At 43.3% G+C, this 22,086-nt stretch overlaps 1 protein-coding gene across 1 annotated transcript in view; it reads right to left on the minus strand.

Moving 5' to 3' along the window:
- Positions 1-12,624: 12,624 nt before the first annotated feature.
- The window catches only part of BEND4 (BEN domain containing 4), a 45,225-nt gene continuing 35,763 nt past the window's right edge, over positions 12,625-22,086 (minus strand). Inside the window, exons 6-7 of the mRNA XM_015413734.1 lie at positions 20,870-21,110; positions 12,625-12,842 (exon numbers count right to left, since the gene is read on the minus strand). Of these exons, the coding sequence (XP_015269220.1) occupies positions 12,625-12,842; positions 20,870-21,110 (459 nt within the window). The remainder of the gene's footprint in view (positions 12,843-20,869; positions 21,111-22,086) is intronic.

Consider the following 22,086-nt stretch of genomic DNA (forward strand, 5'->3'; position numbering starts at 1 on the left):
TCTTCTGTTGCCGTCTGAATGCATCTAGTCAACAAAAGGCAGTATTGGAGTAGGGAGGAGTCACCGTGATCTGAGGACCCAGCTTTGGGAGCTAGAAGGGAAAGGATGAACGGGTGCGCACAGACACCCCCTCCTGCAGTTCCTATTGCTTACAAAAGGGGCTGAAACCACCAAAAAAAAACCCCCACAGCTCCCCCGTCACAAAATTTTGTGGTCCTTCTAAATTCATTTTCTGTAAATACTGCAGGCAATGGAAACGCCTCGATTTCCCCTCCACCAGCGTCGTTTGTTTGTGTTGTCTGCTTTTGTGTTGCATTTCTTTCCCTCCCCAGGTCATCACAGTCTTGATTGTGTGTTCTGTGTATTGCAGCCAACGATGCTCTGTAACATTCAAAGCATCTTCATGGCTGAACAGCTAGTGCCCCCCCCCCCCGGTTTATAATATTGAATGCCAAGCTCAGGTTGCCAACCTCCAGGTGGTGGCTGGGGATCTCCCACTATTACAACTGGTTTCCAGGCGAAATATCAGTTTACCTGGAGAAAATGACCATTTTGGAAAATAGACTCTATGGCATTATACCCCATGGAAGTCCCTCCCCAAACCATCCCCTCCACCACCAAAGTCTCCAGGCGTTTCCCAACCTGGAGCTGGCAACCCTATGCCAAGCGCTGCTTACCTCTTAGCAGTTTGGGGTGGTGTAGCTATATGGCTTGGGTCTGAACTGTGCAATTGGCTTCATGTGCCTGGGGAAGGGCTGGCTTTGGGCTTAAGGTTTCTCCAACAGCAGGCCTTCTGCACCAAGTAGCAAACAGCTACTGCAACTGAGGGTAGTTCCAAAGCAGTTTGTGATGCAGCATAGGGCTTAGCTGAGAGTGCAAACCATTACAATTAGTCCCTAGGAATCTCCTCTGAGAACATAAGAGATGCCCTGCAGGGTCACACCAGAGTCATACCAGTGGAAAGACAGTGTGTGTAGTGGTTAAGAGTAGTAGACGCTTATCTGGAGAACCAGGCTTGATTCCCCATTCCTCCTCCATGTGAAGCCTGCTGGGTGACCTTGGGCCAGTCTCAGTTCTCTCAAAACTCTCTTAGCCCCACCTTCCTCACAAGGTGCCTGTTGTGGGGGTAGAAAGAGAAAGAGATAGTAAACCATATTGAGACTCCTTAAGGTAGAGAGGTGGGGTAAATGAGAAGAAGAAGAAGAGATTGGATTTATATGCCACCCTTCACTATCCAAAGGTGTCTCAGAGCGGCTTACAAACTCCTTTCCCTTTCCCTTCCCCACAACAGACACCCTGTGAAGTAGGTGGGGCTGAGAGATCGCTGACAGAAACTGTTCTTTTTCAAGAACAGCTGTGCCAGAGTTATGGCTTGCCCAAGGTCATCCAGCAGATGCAAGTGGAGGAGTGGGGAATCAAACCCGGTTCTCCCAGATTAGCGTCTGCGCACTTAACCACTACACCAAACTGACATTCATGTCCTCCATCATCCTTTTGCCTGCAGTGGCCAAAACCTTGTCCTGGAGGGCCAAACAGGGCAATAGAGCCTAAGGCTCTGCAAGATGTTGCTTCTTAGCACTGGTCTTCAGAGGCCTCTGAATATGAAGGTTCTTTTTAGTCACCATGGGAAGTAGATATAGGTGGACCACTCCTCTGAATCTAAGTCCCTCTTAAAGTCATCTGTGATTATGGCCATCCATACATCCATTGGCTGTGAATTCCATGATTTTACCTCACTGAGTAAAACATTTTCCTTTTGTCTGTCCTGAATCTATTGCCCATCAACTTCACTGGGCGCCCCTGGGTGATAGTATTAAGGGAGAGTTTCATAAACCACTATCATACCCCCCACAACTTGTCTGCATTTCCTCATAGAAAAGGTGCTCTAGCCTCTTAATCATCTTGGTCACCCTCTTCTGTACGTTTCCCAGCTTTGCAATGTCCTTTTTGAGATCTGGCACCCAAATCCACGCACAGTATTCCAGATGAGGCTGCACCATTACTGTGCAGGGGAATTATGATGTTGGTGAGTTTATTTTCAACCCCTTTCCACACATCATTTTCATCGATCTATCCACTGTAACACCATGATCTTTCCTTCTCAATCTCTTCCCATTGGTTAGTTGTACCCAAAAGGAGCATCTTGCATTTCAGCTGGTATTCTACAAATCTTCACAAGAGATGTTGAAGTCATCCATGAGGGCAGAACTCAACTCTGTTCACTAATCACTCTCTGAGCATTCAGTTGGTATGTAATCCAGGAAATAAATTCTTGAGTACATACTACAAGTGGCTTTTGTGTGAGGGAGATACTGGGCAATGACTATAGTGCTAGTCCTGTGCCACATGTGACTTGACAAGATGAATGTGGCATACCAACCATGTATGGTAAGCTGCCAGGGGCTCAAAACTCTTGGTAGGATGCTTTTGGCTAGGTGAATCACTCCTTGTGTAGGTCTACTCCAGTATAATCTGGGAGCTGCTCTGCATGGTTCTCAAGAATGTCAGAGTGCTATGATTGTGTTTATTAGCTAACCTTCAGAGCACTCCCTGGCTCCAGTGTAACCTACATCATTATCTAATTAGAGAACTTTGGGCAAGGCAGCTTGGTAAGCCAGTTTCCATTTTGGAAGCTCCAGTTTTAGCAAGTAGTAAACTAGGCAAAGAATAATCTTAAAGCTGGGTTGCTTTCAGAATCAAAAGGTTGCTCGGTGGTAATTAATGTTCCATGCATTTTGTTTTTCCCTTGGTGTTGTAGAACGATAATGTCTGAACTGTTGATCTTATTTTATAGCTAAGCTTTTATAGCTAAACTTAAGGGACCCATACATTTGGCCTCTAATGTACTCCAGCCTTCCATGATACCTTCGTTATCTCCTCTCTCCCGTGACAATCTTATTGAGGTTGTTCTGTGTAAATATTTTTTAACTATAATGTGAACTGGAACTGAACAATGAAAATATTTATTTTATTTCTTTGATTTATGCGCTCAGGGTGGCGTACAAGGTCACATAAAATATCGTGGCAGAGAAACAATATATAAAAACTATTTTATATTTTCCCCATTTCTAAAAGTCCATTGTTTCTAGTACATGTCTCCAGTAATCCTGAATTCCCCCAAATAATGGGGTGGGTCCAACCTTTCTCCAGCCAAAGGAGTCTTTCTCCAACTTAAGTGGCTGTTCCTCTAACAGAAGAGACACTTAAATTGCAGGCAGCCTCCTTAGACGAAGGCTTCAGGGTTGAGCTAGAAGGAAAGGTGGGTAGGGGCAGGATCCACCCCAATTTTTCTTGGGTTGAGCCCCACCCACCAACAGGTGTGGTTAAGACATTTATGCCCCACTCGTAGAAGTCTTCAAGAATTTTATGTACAGACTATTTTTATTGTTCTTAAGAATCTTTGCACTAGAATGGCTAGATAAAGAGGAGACACACGAGATCTGTTATGGGGGGGGGGAGATGGAGTCTTGTACGCACCACCTTAAACTGGAGCTCTGAAATGCTTCCTTGTCCCAGCGCTGCGACCCCTGAAGTTTGTATGGTTTGCTGTCTTTGGGTAAAGTTGTTGCAATATTGGACAGTGATGAAATAAATTATATTTTTAAAAAAGCGGTTCCATTTTCACAGCAAGCTTAAACATGTATAGTTACCAGGATTTTGAGAATCCCTTCAGGGGTTTTTTTTGTAATTGTTTGACCTACCTCACTTTTCAAAGAGGCATCAAGACAGTTCATGCGTTTTGTTAGATTGTATTCAAAACATAACACAATGAGATTTTTCTCCAGTTCTTAATACCCTCAGTGGAATACTCTAGTCACCCTGAAATGCTAAACTCTGCATCTAATCTAATAATTTAATAAATAAATTGCTCTTGCACATGGAAAATAATGTAATAATAAGGGGGGCATAGTCAGCCAAATTTAAGATCCCACATTAATTTCAGGGACAGTCCTGAAGTCAATGGGATATACAATTGCTTAATTTCAATGGGATCCTTCCCAGTTTTCTTAGAAGAACCCTTTTTTTTCCAGAACTACTCTAACCAATAGATCTTGAGCAATGAGTGGAAGAGTCCTAAATTAGATTCTAAAGGAAAATATGACGTAATTGCCGTGGAAGCACAGATTGCCTATTACAAATCCAAATTAAGATGAAATGCAAATATTTTACTGCTTGGGGTGGGAGGAAGAAGAGTAAACTCTAAAAACAAAATGTCCTTTCTGTAACTACAAACACCTGTTAAAACTTTGTCCATTCTTCCATCTTTGGTAATGATTGTTTTAAATGGGGAACAATTAAAAAGCACAGGCTACCTATGCGGATTACCTTATTTTTGTAATACTGGTTGTAAAACCTCCTGGTCACTGTAAAATATTCAGTAAAAATGTTAAAAATGTAGTTTGAGTTTAATTTTTTTGTCATTGTGAAGTCCGCATTGAGAAGAAATGGCCATTGTGTGGGCCTGTATGCATTTCTGTGGATTCCTTGTGCTGCGTTGGATTGTCTTAAGACTTCCAGAGAACATTGATGAAAGCACTGAAATTCAATTGGCCAATTACAGGAGACAACATTGCCCAGTGGTGGCCACCATATTCAATCTGTGGTGTCTGAAGTTACCTTTTCTGGCCACGATCTGAGCTGCATAGTTGGAAAATTTGACACATAGTCAATGTAAATGACGACTGTCCACATTGTGCCTAGACCTCCTTCTTGGTTAATCAATAATGTGAGTCACAAGATAAACCACTTTATATGGAGATGTTTACTACCGGGGTAGCTTAGTTGTCTGTACCATCCTGTCCCATGTCAAGGAAAATATTTACCTCACTACTTTTGCTTCATCAGAAAGCTGACAGGTGATGATATTTTCTTTCTACTGGCTAGGATGGTAACACAGGCCCTTCTGATGTTCCTTCTGTCACCTTAGAGCTCCTGCAGTGAGACTCCTTCCTATACTATGAAGGTGAAGTCAGAGGCCTTGGCCTTGTGGAGGGAGGCCATGTTGCAGCTTCCTGCATCAGCTTTGGCCCATCAGGTATCCAAGGCAAGACAGGAGTTGAAAGGAGCTGCTTTGGGACTCCTCATTTGCAGAGCTGAGCTTCTGCTATGATACCTGTGGTGTGTGAAGGAGCTGAGACAGCATTTCTACACCACAACTATCTTACCAAGGGGTTACACCTTCACTGTCCTAAGGGGGATTTCCCCCCTGGTTTTGTTTTAGCTGTGAGGCAGCATATCAGTTTTCTAAATAAATCAATAAACCTTGGGATGTTGTTACAACGCTCTGCCCCACCCTTTCAAAAACGGTGAGGTGGCTGTTACAGCGGCACACAGCTCTGCCTCACTTAAGGCACTAGTGCAAACACTTCTGGAACTTCAGAGTATAAAAAGAGGGCTACCCAGATGTCATTTGTCTCAGGAAGCACATGTGCCATATGTGCTAGTACACTAAGGCGCTGAATTCTTCTTCATGTTGGTGGGAATGCAATGACTGAAGTGCAGCCACCTTTGTGGCATGTTTCCCGTCACACATTTCTGAAGATTTAAGTCTTGAGATAAAATGCTGTCAATACCCCGCTGAGTTATGGTGAGCCTCCAAGGGTTTTTCAAGAGAAGAGATGAATCAAGGTGGCTTGCCATTGTTTTCTTCTGTCTTGCCCCCAATTCCTCCTGCAGACCCTTTTTGCCTTCCAGGAACAAAGTTTTTGGGAGTTCGGGAAGGGAAAGTGGGAAATCCAGTTCTTCAGAGTTCCCAAATGGTTGGCTACACTGCATTCTCTTTGCTTCCTGCAAGCAAACTGGTATCGAATCAACTCTGTCCAAGTACCTGATCCATCGATACCAAACCCATACCAGGCAGAGGCTTAACATTTTATTGTGCATCGGTTGTGCAACAGAACACATGGATTTGGAGGTATGCAGTAATAAAACCCATTATTTAAATAAGAGTTAATGCCTGAAATAGTAAACTCTAGTAACAAATGCATCTTTTAGAATCAGAAAATATCACTGTTTTAAAAAACGGTCTAACTCTGTTTTTGCTTCCTTAAAAGAAATGTATGTCCTGATGTCACATAGAAAACAATTCACAGGTCCTATAGAAATTCTCACCAAAACATACTAGCCTGTTATTACACTTATTCACTTTGTACAGAATCAGATATTTTACTTATCCCTAGTTTTTATTCTACACAGGACAAATTGTTAATAAAATTAACAGCACTATAACAATAAAAATATTAGGAGGCATGAGTTCTTGATCACAGTATCTCCACAAAATTATTTTGTCATAGAAAATAGAATGAAGGCATGTGGTACTGGTGTGTGTGTGCAGTAATGGAATACAAACTTTTTGAAGAAATGAGAGGATAAGGCAATGATATATTAGCCAGAAGGGCGTTGGAAGTAGTATGTGGTATTAGAATCTATTTCAGATTTCTTTGTTCATACAGTAGATTATACAAGGTAAGCAGCTGTAAGTCAGATGTTCAGGAAGAGTTGGTGGGGATGGATGAAGAAGAAGAGGAGGAGATTGGATTTATACCCCACCCTTCACTACCCAAAGGAGTCTCAGAGTGGCTTACAAACTCCTTTCCCTTCCCCTCCCCACCACAGACACCCTATGAGGTAGGTGGGGCTGAGAGAGCTCTGACAGAAACTGCCCTTTTTCAAGGATGGCATTTGTCTTTTGGGTGGAGCGAACCTGAGTAAAAAAAAATTCTATTTATGTGGTATCCATGAGGTTCTAGTGAGGTGGCCCTGACAGGATGTGGCATATAAAATCAAGGATTGCCAGTGATTCAACCCATGACATTTAGACCCAGAAAATAAACCAGAGACCAGTACGATAAGGTGCTCTTTTGCTATAGCTCCATTTACCCAAGAGCTTTGGTTTTGGGGCCTAGTGTATGCTGATAGGGTGATCCTGGGGTATGACTGGAAAGCAGCGGGTCTAGGCATCATCAGTGCCATGAGATCTCCTTGAATGCAATGACAAATGTAGTAATTATTCGGACTGTGTCACTTCGGCACTAGGGGGTTGGATCCACTAGTTAAGGTGCTTTTCTCCCGAGCCTTCCTCAGAAAAGTGTCATGTATATGGGGAAGGTTCCTTCTGCAGCAGGAAAGCACCTCTGCCACTAGAACAGATGCATGTGATCCTACCGTCTGGTCATCCTCTCAATCTGCAGTTTGAAAGAGTAGAACCCAACAAGTTTTTACTACCTCATCTACTGTTTAGGTGAACGAGGCCTAACAAGACATGACTCCCCTCAGTTTCTGTGGGAAGACTTCTAAGCAGAAAAGTGTCTTTCAGGCCACCAAAAAGACTTATGTAGGGCAGGCGGCCCAGTGGAACGCTTATACAGTTACACGCAAGGCCACCTTAAAAGCCTAACATTGCAACCCTATGCAGAATTATTCCACCAATGGGTTGAATCTCCACTGTTATAAATCCCATTAAAAGCAGCCCTGAAGGACCGGCTCCTTGAGTCATCTCTACTTTTAGTCTTCCGTCAGTTCTCTGAGGTAACCAGGCTACTATGGCCACATTAAGGCCTTGCGGAATGGAGGGGAAATTTACTCCTTGTTCAGAGGCTTAATTTGTATTCTGAAGCGAAGACATTTGTGTGCATATATGATGCTAAGCCTATTTTCTACTGTAATTTCGATACAGCATAGTTAACACCCCTATAGAAGAGTTAAACTGTCCAGGACTGTCATGGGTTTAATATTAAATTGGGGGGGGAGGATCGTTTTCCGTGGCAGAAGTCGTGTTTCATGGGAAATGCCTGGACCTAATGTGCCTGAAATTTGATTCCCATCCATCTTGAAACCTTGCACTTCTGCGGGCTTTTGAAACTGTCCAAACCTTGGACTTGATACGTATCTTTGTAAAAATCCTGTGCTATTCACCCCGTTACCCAAAATGCTTTTATTCAACACTTTAAAATGCTACACAGCTGCCAAAGAGTAAAATATTGGTCTGTGTACATGTGGTTTGGCAGTCAGTTTGATGATTATAACTTCTCCAGTAGGAGGCTGGAGTCAACAGTACCTGTTGAAGAATGTACATTAGCAGTATCACAAGAGGAGGAATCGTGGAGGAATCGTAGCGCTGGGGGGCGCCCTGCCCTTCATTCCTAGGAGGGCTGAAGTTAGGGGCAGAGTGGGGCAGAAGCCACATCCTAGACCACCTCCCCTTCTGACCCCTGGAATGGCCTGCCATACCGCTAACATGACAGCAGAAGGGATCCCTAGACTGATTCTTATACGATGTTGTGATGTTAACTCTCTCTGTGCACCTGAGAGACTCTCTGAATTAGGTAAATGACATAGGGGAAGGGGAAACTCAAGGATAGATTATTCTGGCAGCAGAAGGGGCTATCACATGGACATGTGATAGCCCCTTCTGCTGCCAGAATAATCTATCCTTGGATGGGGAGAGTCCTGTTAGGGAGAGGAACCCTCTCTCTTGTCTGACCTATGTGCTACATACTCACAGACCATACAGAGGCAACTCCTGTGCTTCCCCAGCGAGTCTGAGAGAAGCCAAGACAGAAATCTGAGATTCCCTTTCCCATCTAAATACGCCTAGGCTCCATCCATAGGCCTGGCACAAACCCAACTGATATTGCTTTAGTGAGGTCTGCTGTGAATCTCGTGTGCATAATTTAAACGACGTGTCTTTACTTCATACACTGAAACATTTTATGTCACACTTGTTATATGAAAAATACACCGTTGTGAGGTTATACTGTGGGTGAACATGGACTCATGCATTCTATTTGACAAATTTTTACCAAGTACAGCGGCAAGGGTCACCACAGAAAACACACACCAGCAAGACCTGCACTGCCCCTGGCACCGTGATATCCAACGTGTGCATGTTATTAGGTACAACAGTGAACAGCTAGAACAGAAAGGCTGTAATTCTTGAAGGATGCTTGTCTTTATCTTTTCGGTGGCCCTTCTTGTGGTAATGCTGACGGATTATCCACAGACATTATGAAAACGTAGAGGTGACATTTACTGTAAGAGAGCGTTTAAAAGGTCATGACCCAGCTGAGGTAAATTTTCTTACATCCCACTGACTTACATGGCAAAGAACTGAGCATCTGCTTCACTGTCCCATCAAAGCCCGCGGTGCTAAAAAATGCTTAGCTATTGCTTGGTCATGTCCTCATTCATTAAAATCCTAGGGAAAATATATGTAACTGAAGAGGTATGTCATACTTGCATCTACTAACATAGGGTTAACCGGGTTACCAGATGTCCTCTTTTTAGAGGATGGGTCCTATTTTTTTTAGGTGTCTGTCCTCTTTTGGACTCTTTTTTAAAAAAAGGATGAAAATGTCCTCTTTTTGGGTTGGAAGGTTAGGAATGTTCCTAGTTAGTAGCAATTATCACAGCTTAAATAGTTGGGGTATTTAAAACGAGAGCCCGTCTCTTCCTGTAGGCTGCGGAGACCCATGGGGTCAAAGCACAGAAAAGCAGGTGCTACATAATGGGTAGTAGGGACATATTTAACTTTACATTAAAAGGGGCACTATGAGAAGCTGGCTGACCCACTGTCGTTAGTTAGGGTTACTGTATTTTGAAAAGCAAAAAAGAGGACACTATCTGTTTGAAGTAGTCAGTTGGGAAAAGTCAGTTCCCCACCCCTCAGCCTTTGTCTAGCACTGACTAGAAACTTCCTTGGTAAGTCCTGTCCCACTTGTCTGGCTGGCTTTTTTGTTCGTCGGCAGCGGCCACTGCAGCTTTCAACTGTGCAGTAGTTATGGGAGAATGTGGTAATCCACTCACTTAAACCGGATTATCTTGCTCTAGCATCTCACTGCTGGCACCCATGTATGATGGATGAAACATTGTGCTAGGGCATGGTTCTAATCCACCATGCTCAAAATTATGGGTTAATACCGTGCTACAGACGATTTCGAAGTATCTCAAGTAATCTAACTGTAGATTCTTGAATTGATAATCTTGTAGGATTTCATACAGAAGGTTGTTATTTTTTTGTTTTAATTTTTGATCATTTTGTATTTTGATTGTCACTTAATATGTGTATGCGAATTTTTTAAAAAAATATAAATAAATGAAAAAACCCTTGTAACTAAAAAAAGTAATTTTTATATAGAATCATAGATGTTTGGATATATGATTCTTTCTATGTGTTAATGTTTATATGATGATTAATATAATAGTGAATAATTTATAAGAAATATAGAAAAAATAATATAAAAACAAAAAAATAAAATAAAATTACTTGAGATACTTTGTAATCGTCCGTAGCACAAGTATTTGCTGATTTTTGGTATTTCCTACTTACCGTGGGTCCTTATTTTGGTTTTGTGAATTTCAAAATTATGGGTTAACAGTTGCTTGAATGGACTTACTTCCCGTGCTGGATCTATTCTAGCCGTTGCAGGGGCTCCCACAAGCATAGGGAATATACCTAGTCGACAGACAGATGCCCCCCCCCCAGCAGAAGGGTGGGGGCTGAAAAGAATCACACCCTCATGCAGGGCTATTTTTGGACAGGAACGCACAGGAACGGAGTTCCGGCTGGCTCCTGAATTGGCCATGCCCAGCAGGAACTCATTAGCATAATAGGCCACACCTAATAGCAGAAACTCATTAGGATTGGCTTCATTAGGGTATGTGTGGCCTAACATGCAAAGAAGTTCCTGCTACAAAAAAAAGCCCAGGGTTTTGACAACAAAGTAAACAGAATAGGAAGCAAAAGGTGGGTGTGGCTGAACGACAACACTTCTGGTAACATGGGGGTGTGACCTAATATGCTAATGAGTTTCTGTGTTGGGTGTGGCCTATTATGCTAATGAGTTCCTGCTGGGCTTTTTCTACAAAAAAAGCCCTGCTCTCATGTCATTACATTTTTAGTTTCAGTTTTTAGAAGGGATACTACAACCTACCCTGAGCCCTAGAGAGAGGGTGAGAGAAATAAAATAGTGCAAACATGTTTGCCAAACAGGAAGTCGCTACTTCCAGACCAGGCAGTGTGGCCATCCACAGCCGGTGTGGAAGACTCAGCCAGCCAAGTACAGTAAAAAGAAGGAAGAACGTGAAACATTTCCTCAAGTAGTAATAGTAGTAATAATAATTAAAAGGGCTGTTATTTTTACAGAATACTTGTAGAGAAGTACCACATTTTTAGGGTGTGTTTTTTTTGTTTCTTGTACAGTAACAGGAGTGCCCACACAAGACACTGAAAACCTTATGCAGAACAAATTCTTAGATTGTTCCCCAATATTACATTTCTGTATCGTGGAGGGAAATTCTGTGGGCCTGGAGTTATGTGGTCGCCAATCTCCAGGAGGTAGGTGGAGATATCCTGGGATTTTACAACTGGTCTCCGTGCAACTGTGATCTGTTCCCCTGGAGAAAAATGGTTGCTTTGGAAGGTAGTATCTACGGCATTATACCCCACTGAAGTTTCTCCCCTTCCCAAACCTTTCCCTTCCCAGGCTCCATCCCCAAATCCTCCAGGTATTTCCCAATCCAGAGCTGGCAACCCTAAATGTGGTGCTTACTGGACTAGTTCAGCCCCCTTCTATTTGGGGAAGTACCTCAACAGACACTCTGCTTCACCTTCAGTTCTCTCATTTGCTTCCTAGTGGAAGTGAACAGCTGAGGGGTGTTAAGAGTAGACTGTTTCAGCGTTTCTGTTGATGCTAGGAAGGAGGCAATGGGCAAGCCATTTACTTCAGTCTTGGCCCACAGGAATCAGGTCACGTATGGGAGCCAATGGTTCTGAGCCCTAGTTCAGGTCAAGCTCGGGCCTGTAAAAAATTCATGGCCAACCAGGCCTATATTTTAAAGCAGCAGAGAGAACTTGGAATGTCACCGGTTATCTGCTAGAATAGCATCTAGCAGCAGCTAATCCTAGTCATTTAAGTGACAGAAGTAGACACAGTATGAACGGAAAACAAAGAACTTCTAGTGTCAGAACTGTCCCTGATTTTGATACCTTCCCCGTTTTAATGAAATATTACTACATGTTCCTAGTAGAGTATAAAGGACAACTTCCTTTGTTCAATCCTAAAATTGTGTACGAGCTCATTATAAAGTATTTTCTGTGCAAGTGAGGGGAAAAGGATTGCGGATTTGGCAATTGTTTTGAAGGCCTATGAAGATTTGACATATGAAAAGCAATTCTCATTACAAAACAGGCCTAGTTCTCACAAACAGAGGAGAAGGCAAATGTGATGTTTGGGCTGTACCACTTCAGAGTACAGAGAGGTGCTCACATGATGGAATGTACCACCCCACTCTCAGAAAACTAGACTTCAGAGAGAAGGGCGCAAGCCTGTTCCCCAACACACCACTTCTTAAAATGGAGGTATTCTTAAAAAAAAATACAGATGAGCATTGAACCACATAAGCTCCCCTTACTCCCAAGTAGTACAGCACAGAAAATGGATTTGACCTGTTATATGGGAACGCGGGCTCGCTGTTTATACACTATGGAATTTCACAGGAAGGCCCCGGATGAAATAGGACTTTGAACATGCTTTGGACTCTCAAGTCACATCAAAAACAGGACACCGAATGCATGGACTCTTTCATTGCCTCACACGCTTGCGTGCGTTCCCTTCACCACCGTCGTCAGTCACCAGATCCATCGTGGACCCCTCTATTGAAGAGGTCGTCTTGTGAACTGTGTTGGTCCATCCCTTCGTAATACGAATTGCCATTGTGAAGGAACGTCCCCACTGCCCGCCCTTGCCGGGCGTGTCCCACAGCATCACTAAAGACCTTGTTTATCTGTTCTTCAGAAGGCATCCACCAATCAGGATTGGAAGTGCAGTGCATCCTAATGAATTCTGTGAGGGGGAAAATGGAGTTTATAAACACGTTTCACTGGCAAACAGAAGTCACTTAGCTTTGCCAGATTGGGCCAATACACAGTCATGCTATGTTTCCCTATAGACAAATCCCAAAGTTGCTTAAACACACTTGTTCTTTAACACATGCAATTACACAAATTGTGGAATGCCATCACTTGAAATGATATTGTCTTGCCTGGGTCTATTATGAAACTGCCATATATTATACAAATTAAGGGAATTTGCATACAATGGCTGTACAGCTTGGATTGCTAGATGGTGTCGGGTTAGTAATTGAAGGAAAAAAGGTAATGAGCCACATGGAATGTTGAAGAACCTGGCTGAAAGTGCAACAAACAGAAGAAGTGGAAATTGTGCGCTTTAGCGGAGGTCAACAAAATTCAAAATTCTGCACCTGGGAAAAGGCAAGTTCTACACCCAGCAAAGCTGAAACTTGCTCTCTGCATACATTAAAGGAGACTGAACCTGGTTTTTACTTGACGTAATTTATTCTAGTTTTGCTCTGGTGGGGAGGAGACTGGAGAGATGAAGGGCACTGAAAACCACCCTCAAATCCTGGAAGCGACATGAGATCTAAGGAGGCGTTAACCACACACTTTGCAGTCATAAAAGTTACAAACTCCCTTAAAAACAGACAAGCCCACCTCAAACACTGAACTGTCTAAAAGCTGAGTTCTCCCCTTAATACTATAGTCTCTGCTCTTTTTGTGTTTCTACAGACTCTCAGCATATACTGAGTCTGGCCCCTGAACAAGGAAGGACCCCGGAGACCACTGGCTTCCAAGTATCTTGAAGAACCAACACGCAGGTTTTGCAGTTTCATTAACATGATCACAATCACGCTCACCTCCCCCCCCCCACAAACTTGAAAACTGAGATTCTCAGCATTCTAGAAAGCTCAAGGTGGTGAGCATTTATTTCAGCCCCCAAACAGGGTTCATACTAGAAAGATAGTTAAAAAGGTAAAGGTTCCCTTGCTCGAAAGCCAGTCGAGTCCGACTTTAGGGTTGCGGTGCTCATCTCCGTTTCAAAGCCGAAGAGCCAGCGCTGTCCGAAGACGTTTCCGTGGTCATGTGGCCGGCATGACTAAACACCAAGGCGCACGGAACGCTGTTACCTTCCCACCGAAGTGGTACCTATTTATCTACTTGCAATTTCTTGCTTTCGAACTGCTAGGTTGGCAGGAGCTGGAACTAGAGACAGGAGCTCACTCCATCATGCGGCAACTCAGGTCTTGAACTGCTGAACTACTGACCTTCCACAGCCTGCAGTTCAGCGTCTTAACCACTTGAGCCACTGCAGCTCCAAAGAAAGATAGTTACAATAGCTTAAATGTGGTTGATGGCATAGGAGAAGGTGCCCTTTCTTGGTAGATGCCACCTCTAAAGCATCACTAATTGTGTAGAAAACTTCCTCCCAGAGAACTTCTGGAGCCAAAACAAACATCTTTATAGCTGGATTTCAAGACAACGTTCAGAATTTATTCAGAAATTTTCTTTACTTGAACCTGCCATTAGAAATAACTACCAATGTATAAATGGTATCCTACGAACTGGCTCACGAATGTAACTTCGTGATGAATTTTGGGTGGTTCGTGAACCAAAGGTCACAAACTAAAGAGCCGTCATGAATATCCATGAACTGTAAGGCAGTTTGTGGCGGTTTGTGAAGAGCAGAAAGCAGGGGCTTGAATGGGTCTGAGCCATTTAACTTCCTGCTTTCTGCTTGGAGCCATTTAAACCCCTGCTTTTCTGTTCTTTGCCACTTTTCGTGAGGAGAACCCCTGCTTTCCCAGTTTGTTGTGGTTCACGATTTGGCCACGAATCAAAACGAACCACAAAAATGTGGTTTGTAGTCATCCCTATTTCCTACTGGCATATTATCAACCAAGTGATGGTGGAAATTGTTGTCAAGTTGCAGCTGATTTATGGTGACCCTATAGGCGTTTCAAGGCAAGAGATGTTTAGAGGTGGTTTGCCATTGCCTGCCTCTAAGTAGCAATCTTGGACTTCTTTGGTGGTCTCCCATCCAAATACTAACCAGGGCTGACCCTGCTTAGCTTCTGAGATCTGATGAGATTAAGCTAGCCTGGGCCATCCAGATCAGGGCATGTATCAACCTACTTGATATAGTATTTTTTAAAAAATATTCTGTGACTAATGCAGTGGGTGGCAGACAACAGCCCAATCCAGATCCAGGTGCACTACAACTTTATCTGCAGCCTAAGAAAGATGTCTGGGATGGACATTCCATTTGAATGAAAATCTCTTTCTTCACACTGTATAGACTGAGTCCCATATCGCAATCTAGTAGCAGCTTGGTTACAAACAAACATGTAATCCAGTCTGTGCATTTGCAAACATTCATATTGTCCCAGGTTAGTAGACTACAGAGACATTGAACGTGGCTTCTAGAGAGTGAAACTGCTGAATTACCATTTTTTGCTTTTTAACACTGCATCTAGCAATATATATGTGTTCTGATCCAACAAGAGACGCGTCAGACTTAAACTCCTTCCAAAGCTCCACTTTCATACAGGATTGAGGGTGGGTATGGGCATTATGCATCATCTTGAATACAAAATTACCATTTGAAATTAAAGCCATTTAGTTGAACTTGAGTTCAGCTCTTAAGCCCTTTGGTTCCAGATCAACTTCAGAGGTTTTGCATCTCATCTAGGGACTGCTAGCTACAAACTATGCAAATGTATTTCTGCCCTCTGTTTTAGATTCCAGCAAATAATGTAAGCTTCTGCAACAGCTGGGACAAATGTTGAACATTTCTGGATTTGACCACTGAGAATGAAGCCCCAGGAACCCTTGATTGTGGCTTGCCAAGCTACCTGATCACTCTCCATCCCTAGAAAGCAACAAAAGCAGCTTTCTCAAGCATAAGGGGATGGCCTAGATTCTGCCTGCTGTGTCACAAGCTATTCTAACCTTTTTAGAAGCATCAGAAAAGGTTTTTGGTCCAAGCCATGTTCATAAAAGCCCTCTGTCATAACAAAGTCCTTGTCAAGATCGGACCCTTGGCTTGGGTATCGGTTGTCTTTGTATCATGATCAATAACTGTATCTTGCTGCCTGCGTTGCTAAGCACACTTTTGCTTTTGTAACTCCTGCCCGCTTCACACATCTGCTGGCTTGGCTTATTACCTTATCTGTCCTCCCTGACATTCCTAAGGGGGGGGGTGAGTGTGGGAATGATTGGATGGTGTTGAACAGAGGCGCTGCTTGTAACTTTCCCAAAGCTACCCCCACATGGTTCACAGGTCCAGCCGTGGCCTTAGGAGACAGGAGTCTTAAGATGCAGCTAGTTGGGTCGTATATTCTCTCATGACCTGTAGTAGCCTGAACGATTGTGACGTGTGTCTGATGGGCGGAACCCGCTTCCCACTTTCCTCCCCTGGGCTATTGATCGTTAGTTCTGGCAAAGGTGTTCACCTGACCAGAAGCCATATCTTCCCAATAAATCTGATCAAGGACTATTGCGTACAGAGTGCTTACTCCAGAACCTGACAGTCCTTGAAAAACCAGTGTAAGAGGTACAGGAAACGATAGCCCATCCATCTCATCTAGCAACTTGTCAATCACTGAAAGTACTGGCTGGTCACAGGAAGCCACCAAGGGGGCATTTAGACATCATCCACTAGAACATTACTTCTAGCTAAGACTCCCAGGTTCTATTTGCATACCCTAAGTTTCTACACATTATTTGCATTTGCAGGGCCATTATCAATGGCTCTCTTCACTCTTTATATCTGTATGCTGCGTTTTGTTTCATTACTGAGCACATCTGACTAGCACAGCTTAATAAATCCCTTGATCTAGCATGAAAAATCTGGCTTCTACGTTGGCAGTCAAAGCAAAGACACACATGGAGGTGTCCCCACCTCAACAGTGCCCCCTGCTGGATACGCATTCGCTGCAGGCTCAACTGTGTGTCCGGGTTCGAGTGCCCAGAGCCAGACTGCGGCCAACGGATTTAGCATTAGAAGGATTCTGTTGGATGTTACAAGTCAAAACACTTCAGTATTTACAGGGTTAATGATGTTTGTTAAGTCACATGTTTGTTTGTAACCAATCTGTTTAGACAACAGAATGCCCGGGGACTTTGGAGCTAATTTGCTAGACTGATTGGAAACCAAGGTGTCAAGTATTTAGCATATTGGCTTCTCCTCCCGTTCTTTGTTCTGACTGAGAAGGAGACGCCATTTCTGCTCTTCCCATTTTACCTTTTAGCTGTAAGGATGTAGCCATATTAGCTCTTTGTTATTTTCATATCCTGTGTACCTTTTTCCCATGTTAGGTTTATAGTAAACTTTTATATTTTAATACACACCATGGACTCAGTCTCTTAATACTCTGCTGACTTAAAAGAATCCCAAGAGATTCATTTCCGATTTTATGGCACTTCAATTGGGAAGGCAGTGCAGTTATCGTCTGATCTCCTCAGATCTCGGAAGCTAAGCAGGGTTGGTACTTGGATAGGAGCCTGGCAAGGGAGGCTCTGCAAAGGAAGGCCGCGCCAAGCCACCTTTGCTTCTCACTTGCCTTCGAAGCCCCTTGCTGGGGTCACCATAAATTGGTTGTGACTCGACTGCACATACGTGTATATGTTTATGGCATTTCAGTGCCACTGCATCACACCCAATTCCTGGCATGAGGAGGCAAAATAGAATAGGAATATCAACATTTTTTTTGCCTTGAAAAAACATGGTGCTTTGCATATCTTTAGTGTAACCCCTTACAACACACACACACATGAAAACTGAAATAACCCCAATGTAGGGTTAAAAAAACAACATAACATGCATATGCCCCAAACAAGAAAAAGGTATCTGTGCACGGAAGTGGACTTGCACATGCGCAAGTGATGTAAATGTACATCTGCATCCACAGCATGATGCTCGTTCAAACCCTGCTGATCTTGCCGTATGCACTTTTCAAAGTGGAAGCTAATTATGTATACTACAGCTCAGTTGGGGTCATGAAATTCCATCATTACTAGTGCAAGCCTAATCGTAATTTAAATAGATTATGATTGGTTGTCTGTAACTCAGAAATGGGATTCAGGAATAATTCTAGTTTATTTTCTTTAATGAGACATCTCAGTAGTTTCAGTGAAGACCCATATTTTGTTTAAGTAGGTATTAAGTATTAATTAAAAGAAAAAACTAGAATGAACTAATTCAGAATTGACTTCACAGCTAAAGTAAGGCTGCAAACTTTTAAAACAGTCAGATTAATCAAATTTAAACTAGGTTTAAAGGATGATTTTAAAACGTAAATGAAGTTGTAGTTAATTCAACTGTTGGGCCAGTTTTAATCAAAGCAGCTTTTGATCTACAGAACCTTGGACTAAAGAAACATTTATATGGTTATTTTTTTATAATAAAGGAAGAAAAAGAAAATATTAAAGATGGCCTCCCCTTCTCTATTAAATTGTAAGGAAGAAGAAGAGTTGGTTTTTATACCCTATTGTTCTCTACCATAATGAGTCTCAAGATGGCTTACAATCACATTCCCTTGCTCTCCCCACAACAGGCACCTTGTGAGGTAGGTGGGGCTGAGAAGAGAAGGAGATTGGATTTATATCCCACCCTTCACTACCTGAAGGAGTCTCAGAGCGGCTTACAACCTCCTTTCCCTTCCCTTCCCCTCCCCACAACAGACACACTATGAGGTAGGTGAGGCTGAGGGAGCTTGTTCAAGAATGGCCCTTGAGAGAACAGCTCTGAGAAAACTTGTGACTGGCCCAAGGTCACACCAGCAGCTGCATGTGAAGGAGTGGGGAATCAAACCTGGTTCTCCCAGATTAGAGTCCGGGCTCCTAACCACTACACCAAACAGAGTTCTGAGGGGACTGTGACTGGCCCAAGGTCACCCAGCAGACTTCATGTGGAGGAGGAGTGGGGAATCAAATCCCCCCAGTTCTCCAGATTAGAGTCTGCTGCCCATAACCACTACGCCATGCTGGCTAGGGGTTTTGTGGATCGCTCAAAAAGGCACATACTGCTGTCCAGCAGCAACTGAGATGATGCCACTATTTCCCTGGATTTGCACATTGCAGGAGAAAGACTGTTAGCTTTCTTTGGAAAGAAGCTTCTCCATCATTACTGACCTTCTCACTGAGGAATTCTTGATAAGTCTTCCAAGGAATCATGGGAGGGGGACATGGCTCAGTGGAAGAGTATTTACTTGGCATGCAAAAGAAGAAGAGATTGGGGGGGAAACCCGAAGCAATAGGGGCACACCAACAACAAAAATGAGCATGTGGAAGAGCCCACTGATTGTGGTCACGTAGAAGAAGAAGAAGAGATTGTATTTATACCCCGCCCTTCACTTGGAGTCTCAGAGCGGCTTACAAACTTTTTTCCCTTCCCCTCCCCACAACAGACACCCTGTGAGGTGGGTGGGGCTGAGAGAACTCTGACACAAACTGCTCTTTCAGGAACAGCTGTGCCAGAGCTTGTGACTGACCCAAGGTCACATCAGCAGGTGCAAGTGGAGGAGTGGGGAATCAAACCCAGTTCTCCCAGATTAGAGTCCGCACACTTAACCACTACACCAAACTGGCTCAGTTTCGTCAGTGAGAAGGTCCCAGGTTCAATCCCTGGCATCTCCAGCTAAAGGAACTGGCTGTAGGTGATGGGAAAGATCTCCGACTGAGACCCTGGAGAGCTGCTGCCAGTCTGAGTAGACAGTAGTGACTTTGATGGACCAAGGGTCTGATTCAGTATTAGGCCACTTCAAGTGTTCATGGGATTTTGCTTATTATTTTATTGATGATAATTCTCCCTTTCCTGCCCTTGAAGGATCAAACAGTCTTAAAATAAGGGACGCCAGCCTCCAGGTGGGACCTGGGGGTCCCCCGGAATTTCTGTTCATCTCCAGACGACAGAGATCAGGTCCCCTGGAGAAAAATGGATGCTTTGGAGAACGGACTCTCTGGCATTGTACCCCACTGAGGTCCCTGCCCTCTGCTGGCTACATGTCTAAATCCCTAGGAGTTTCCCAACCTGAAACTGGCAACCTTACCACCCCATCCCTCACCAGTGGCCAGGGAGGATCTGGTAACCCTACTTAAAAGACTGGGAGGAATTTCACATTACCCTTTTAAACCCATTTTGAAGCTGTTTTTGATCCGTCGTGGAGTAAACCGGTATAGGGCTGCCATTTCACACATGGCTTTCCCCTTCCGGTAAAGAGCTGGATCTGAAGCAGTTTGCCATTTCAGACTGCACTGCTTTTCCCCGCTTTCCCCCCACCGTTTTTTGCCCGTGCGGGCGATCTCCAGCTTTTTTTTTGAACATTCGCTTTAGAGCACTATAGCGCTGTAGCACTATAACAAAACACTCCAGGCATTTCGATGGGGTTGATATAATGCTGTTGCATTATAGCGCTGTAGCACTATAAAGCAAACGTCCCCCCCCCAAAAAAAAGCCGAAGATCGCCCGCGCGGGTGAAAAACGGCGGGGAAAATACGCATCGGGACCGGGAGAGGAAACTGAAGACTACTTGGAAGCGGTTGACAGGTAAAACGCTTCAGCCCCGTTTCCTAAACAGGTCAGAAGCGTTTGTGTCTGAAATTACAAATATATTCCGGTAGGGAACAGGTTCTAAAACGGTTCTGTCTGAAATGACAGACCAGAAACTGTTTGAGAACCGTTCCTCTTCCAGATTATATCGTCTGTCTGAAATTCTTCTGGCATAAAAGCATACACAGATACAAGAGCACCAATTTAACCCTCCAACCTGATTCTGGACTTCTCTAGCACAAAATGTGAGCATACAAGACCCTTTAAAAAAGCAAATTATCCAGCAAATTTGTACTCTAAGACCTGCACCCAACCTCCCCACGACCAGTGGTTTTCCACAGCAAGCTTCCCTCCCCTCTTTGTTACAGGAACTGAAACAGTTTTTTTTTTTTAATTAAAGCCAGAGAGCTGATGTGGTGAAATGAGATTGCATATGGTGGACACCGAGTGAAAAGATGCAGTACCTCTGAGACATGTAACTTTAACTGGATCCAGAGGACGTCTTTCAGGACCAGGGTCTCCTGACTGCACTGACCTTTTCCTTTTTCCAAGGCCGCACGAGTACTTAAGCTCATCGGTGGTGAAGACAAATCGGATGAGGTACCGGAGGAGCCGCCGTCCGTCTTTTTTGGAGGAGTTCACGGCCTCATCCCACTGTTTGCTAGTGATGTAGACGGGGTAGTTGTTCAGCAACTGTTTGCTGCCCTGCGACGACAACATCAACAACAAAAGCAAAAAAATTTTTTTAATTGTTTCCCTCATTATTTCAAAAAAAGGCTGACGAGCAGAGAAGATGATATCAGCCGGCATAGAAAAGATAAAAATTGTTAGAAGTTGAGCAGCTGTGAAATGCTGACAGTGAAACACAGGCTGATGTGAACAAGGAATGGCTCATACTTGAGAACACGCATTTTTTTATTTAAAAAAAATTTTACATTTGCATTTTCTATAACAAGAACCAGTGTGGTGTAATGAACACCTTTATGGAGAATGAAGCTATTTATAAGATACTTTCACAGGTAAGATTAAAAAGTGTCAAGATCCAGCGATTGGGAAAACTATTTAAATGTAATCTTCTCTCTTAATCCATTAAAATGTGTAAAATTTCTTTTGAAGAGTGTGATCAAACAGGCCTTTTCGTGGCAGCTGACAGATTGTTGCCTAAGAAGTCACCTTTTTATAATAACCTATTTACATAATTAACGTATTACCTTTTGTTTAACACACTCAAGGATCTGACGGTGCTTTATGTTTGCAGGGAAAAACTCTAAAGCCAATAAAAACAAAGTTAAGTAAGGCCTAAAAGTCATGTTACTATTCACGAACTTGGCATGAATGCAAACAATAGCTTTATGCAAACACTGCCATGTCTGCCAGTGGATCTTGCCAGTAATTACCTGAATTGATAGGGGCTTAAAAATCCAGCTCTCAAAAGTAAAGGCGCCCTGGATTCAGACACGGGGTGGAGAGAGTCGACAAAAGAGAACTTTGGGCAGCAGATTCAGGAAGAACAAAATGAAATAGTTTTTTTTACATAGACAGTGATTAGAATCATTGATTTTTCTACTGAATGGCTGATGGGATATGAATTTCTGAAAATGATAACCGAATCGTCTGAAGAACATTGCTCACTGAAATTGTGATAAGTTGTTTCCCCTTTGGGACTTTTCTAGTACGTATC

This window comes from Gekko japonicus, unplaced genomic scaffold, assembly GCF_001447785.1.
Source record: "Gekko japonicus isolate JY-2015 unplaced genomic scaffold, Gekko_japonicus_V1.1 scaffold670, whole genome shotgun sequence".
NCBI classification, from domain to species: domain Eukaryota; kingdom Metazoa; phylum Chordata; class Lepidosauria; order Squamata; family Gekkonidae; genus Gekko; species Gekko japonicus.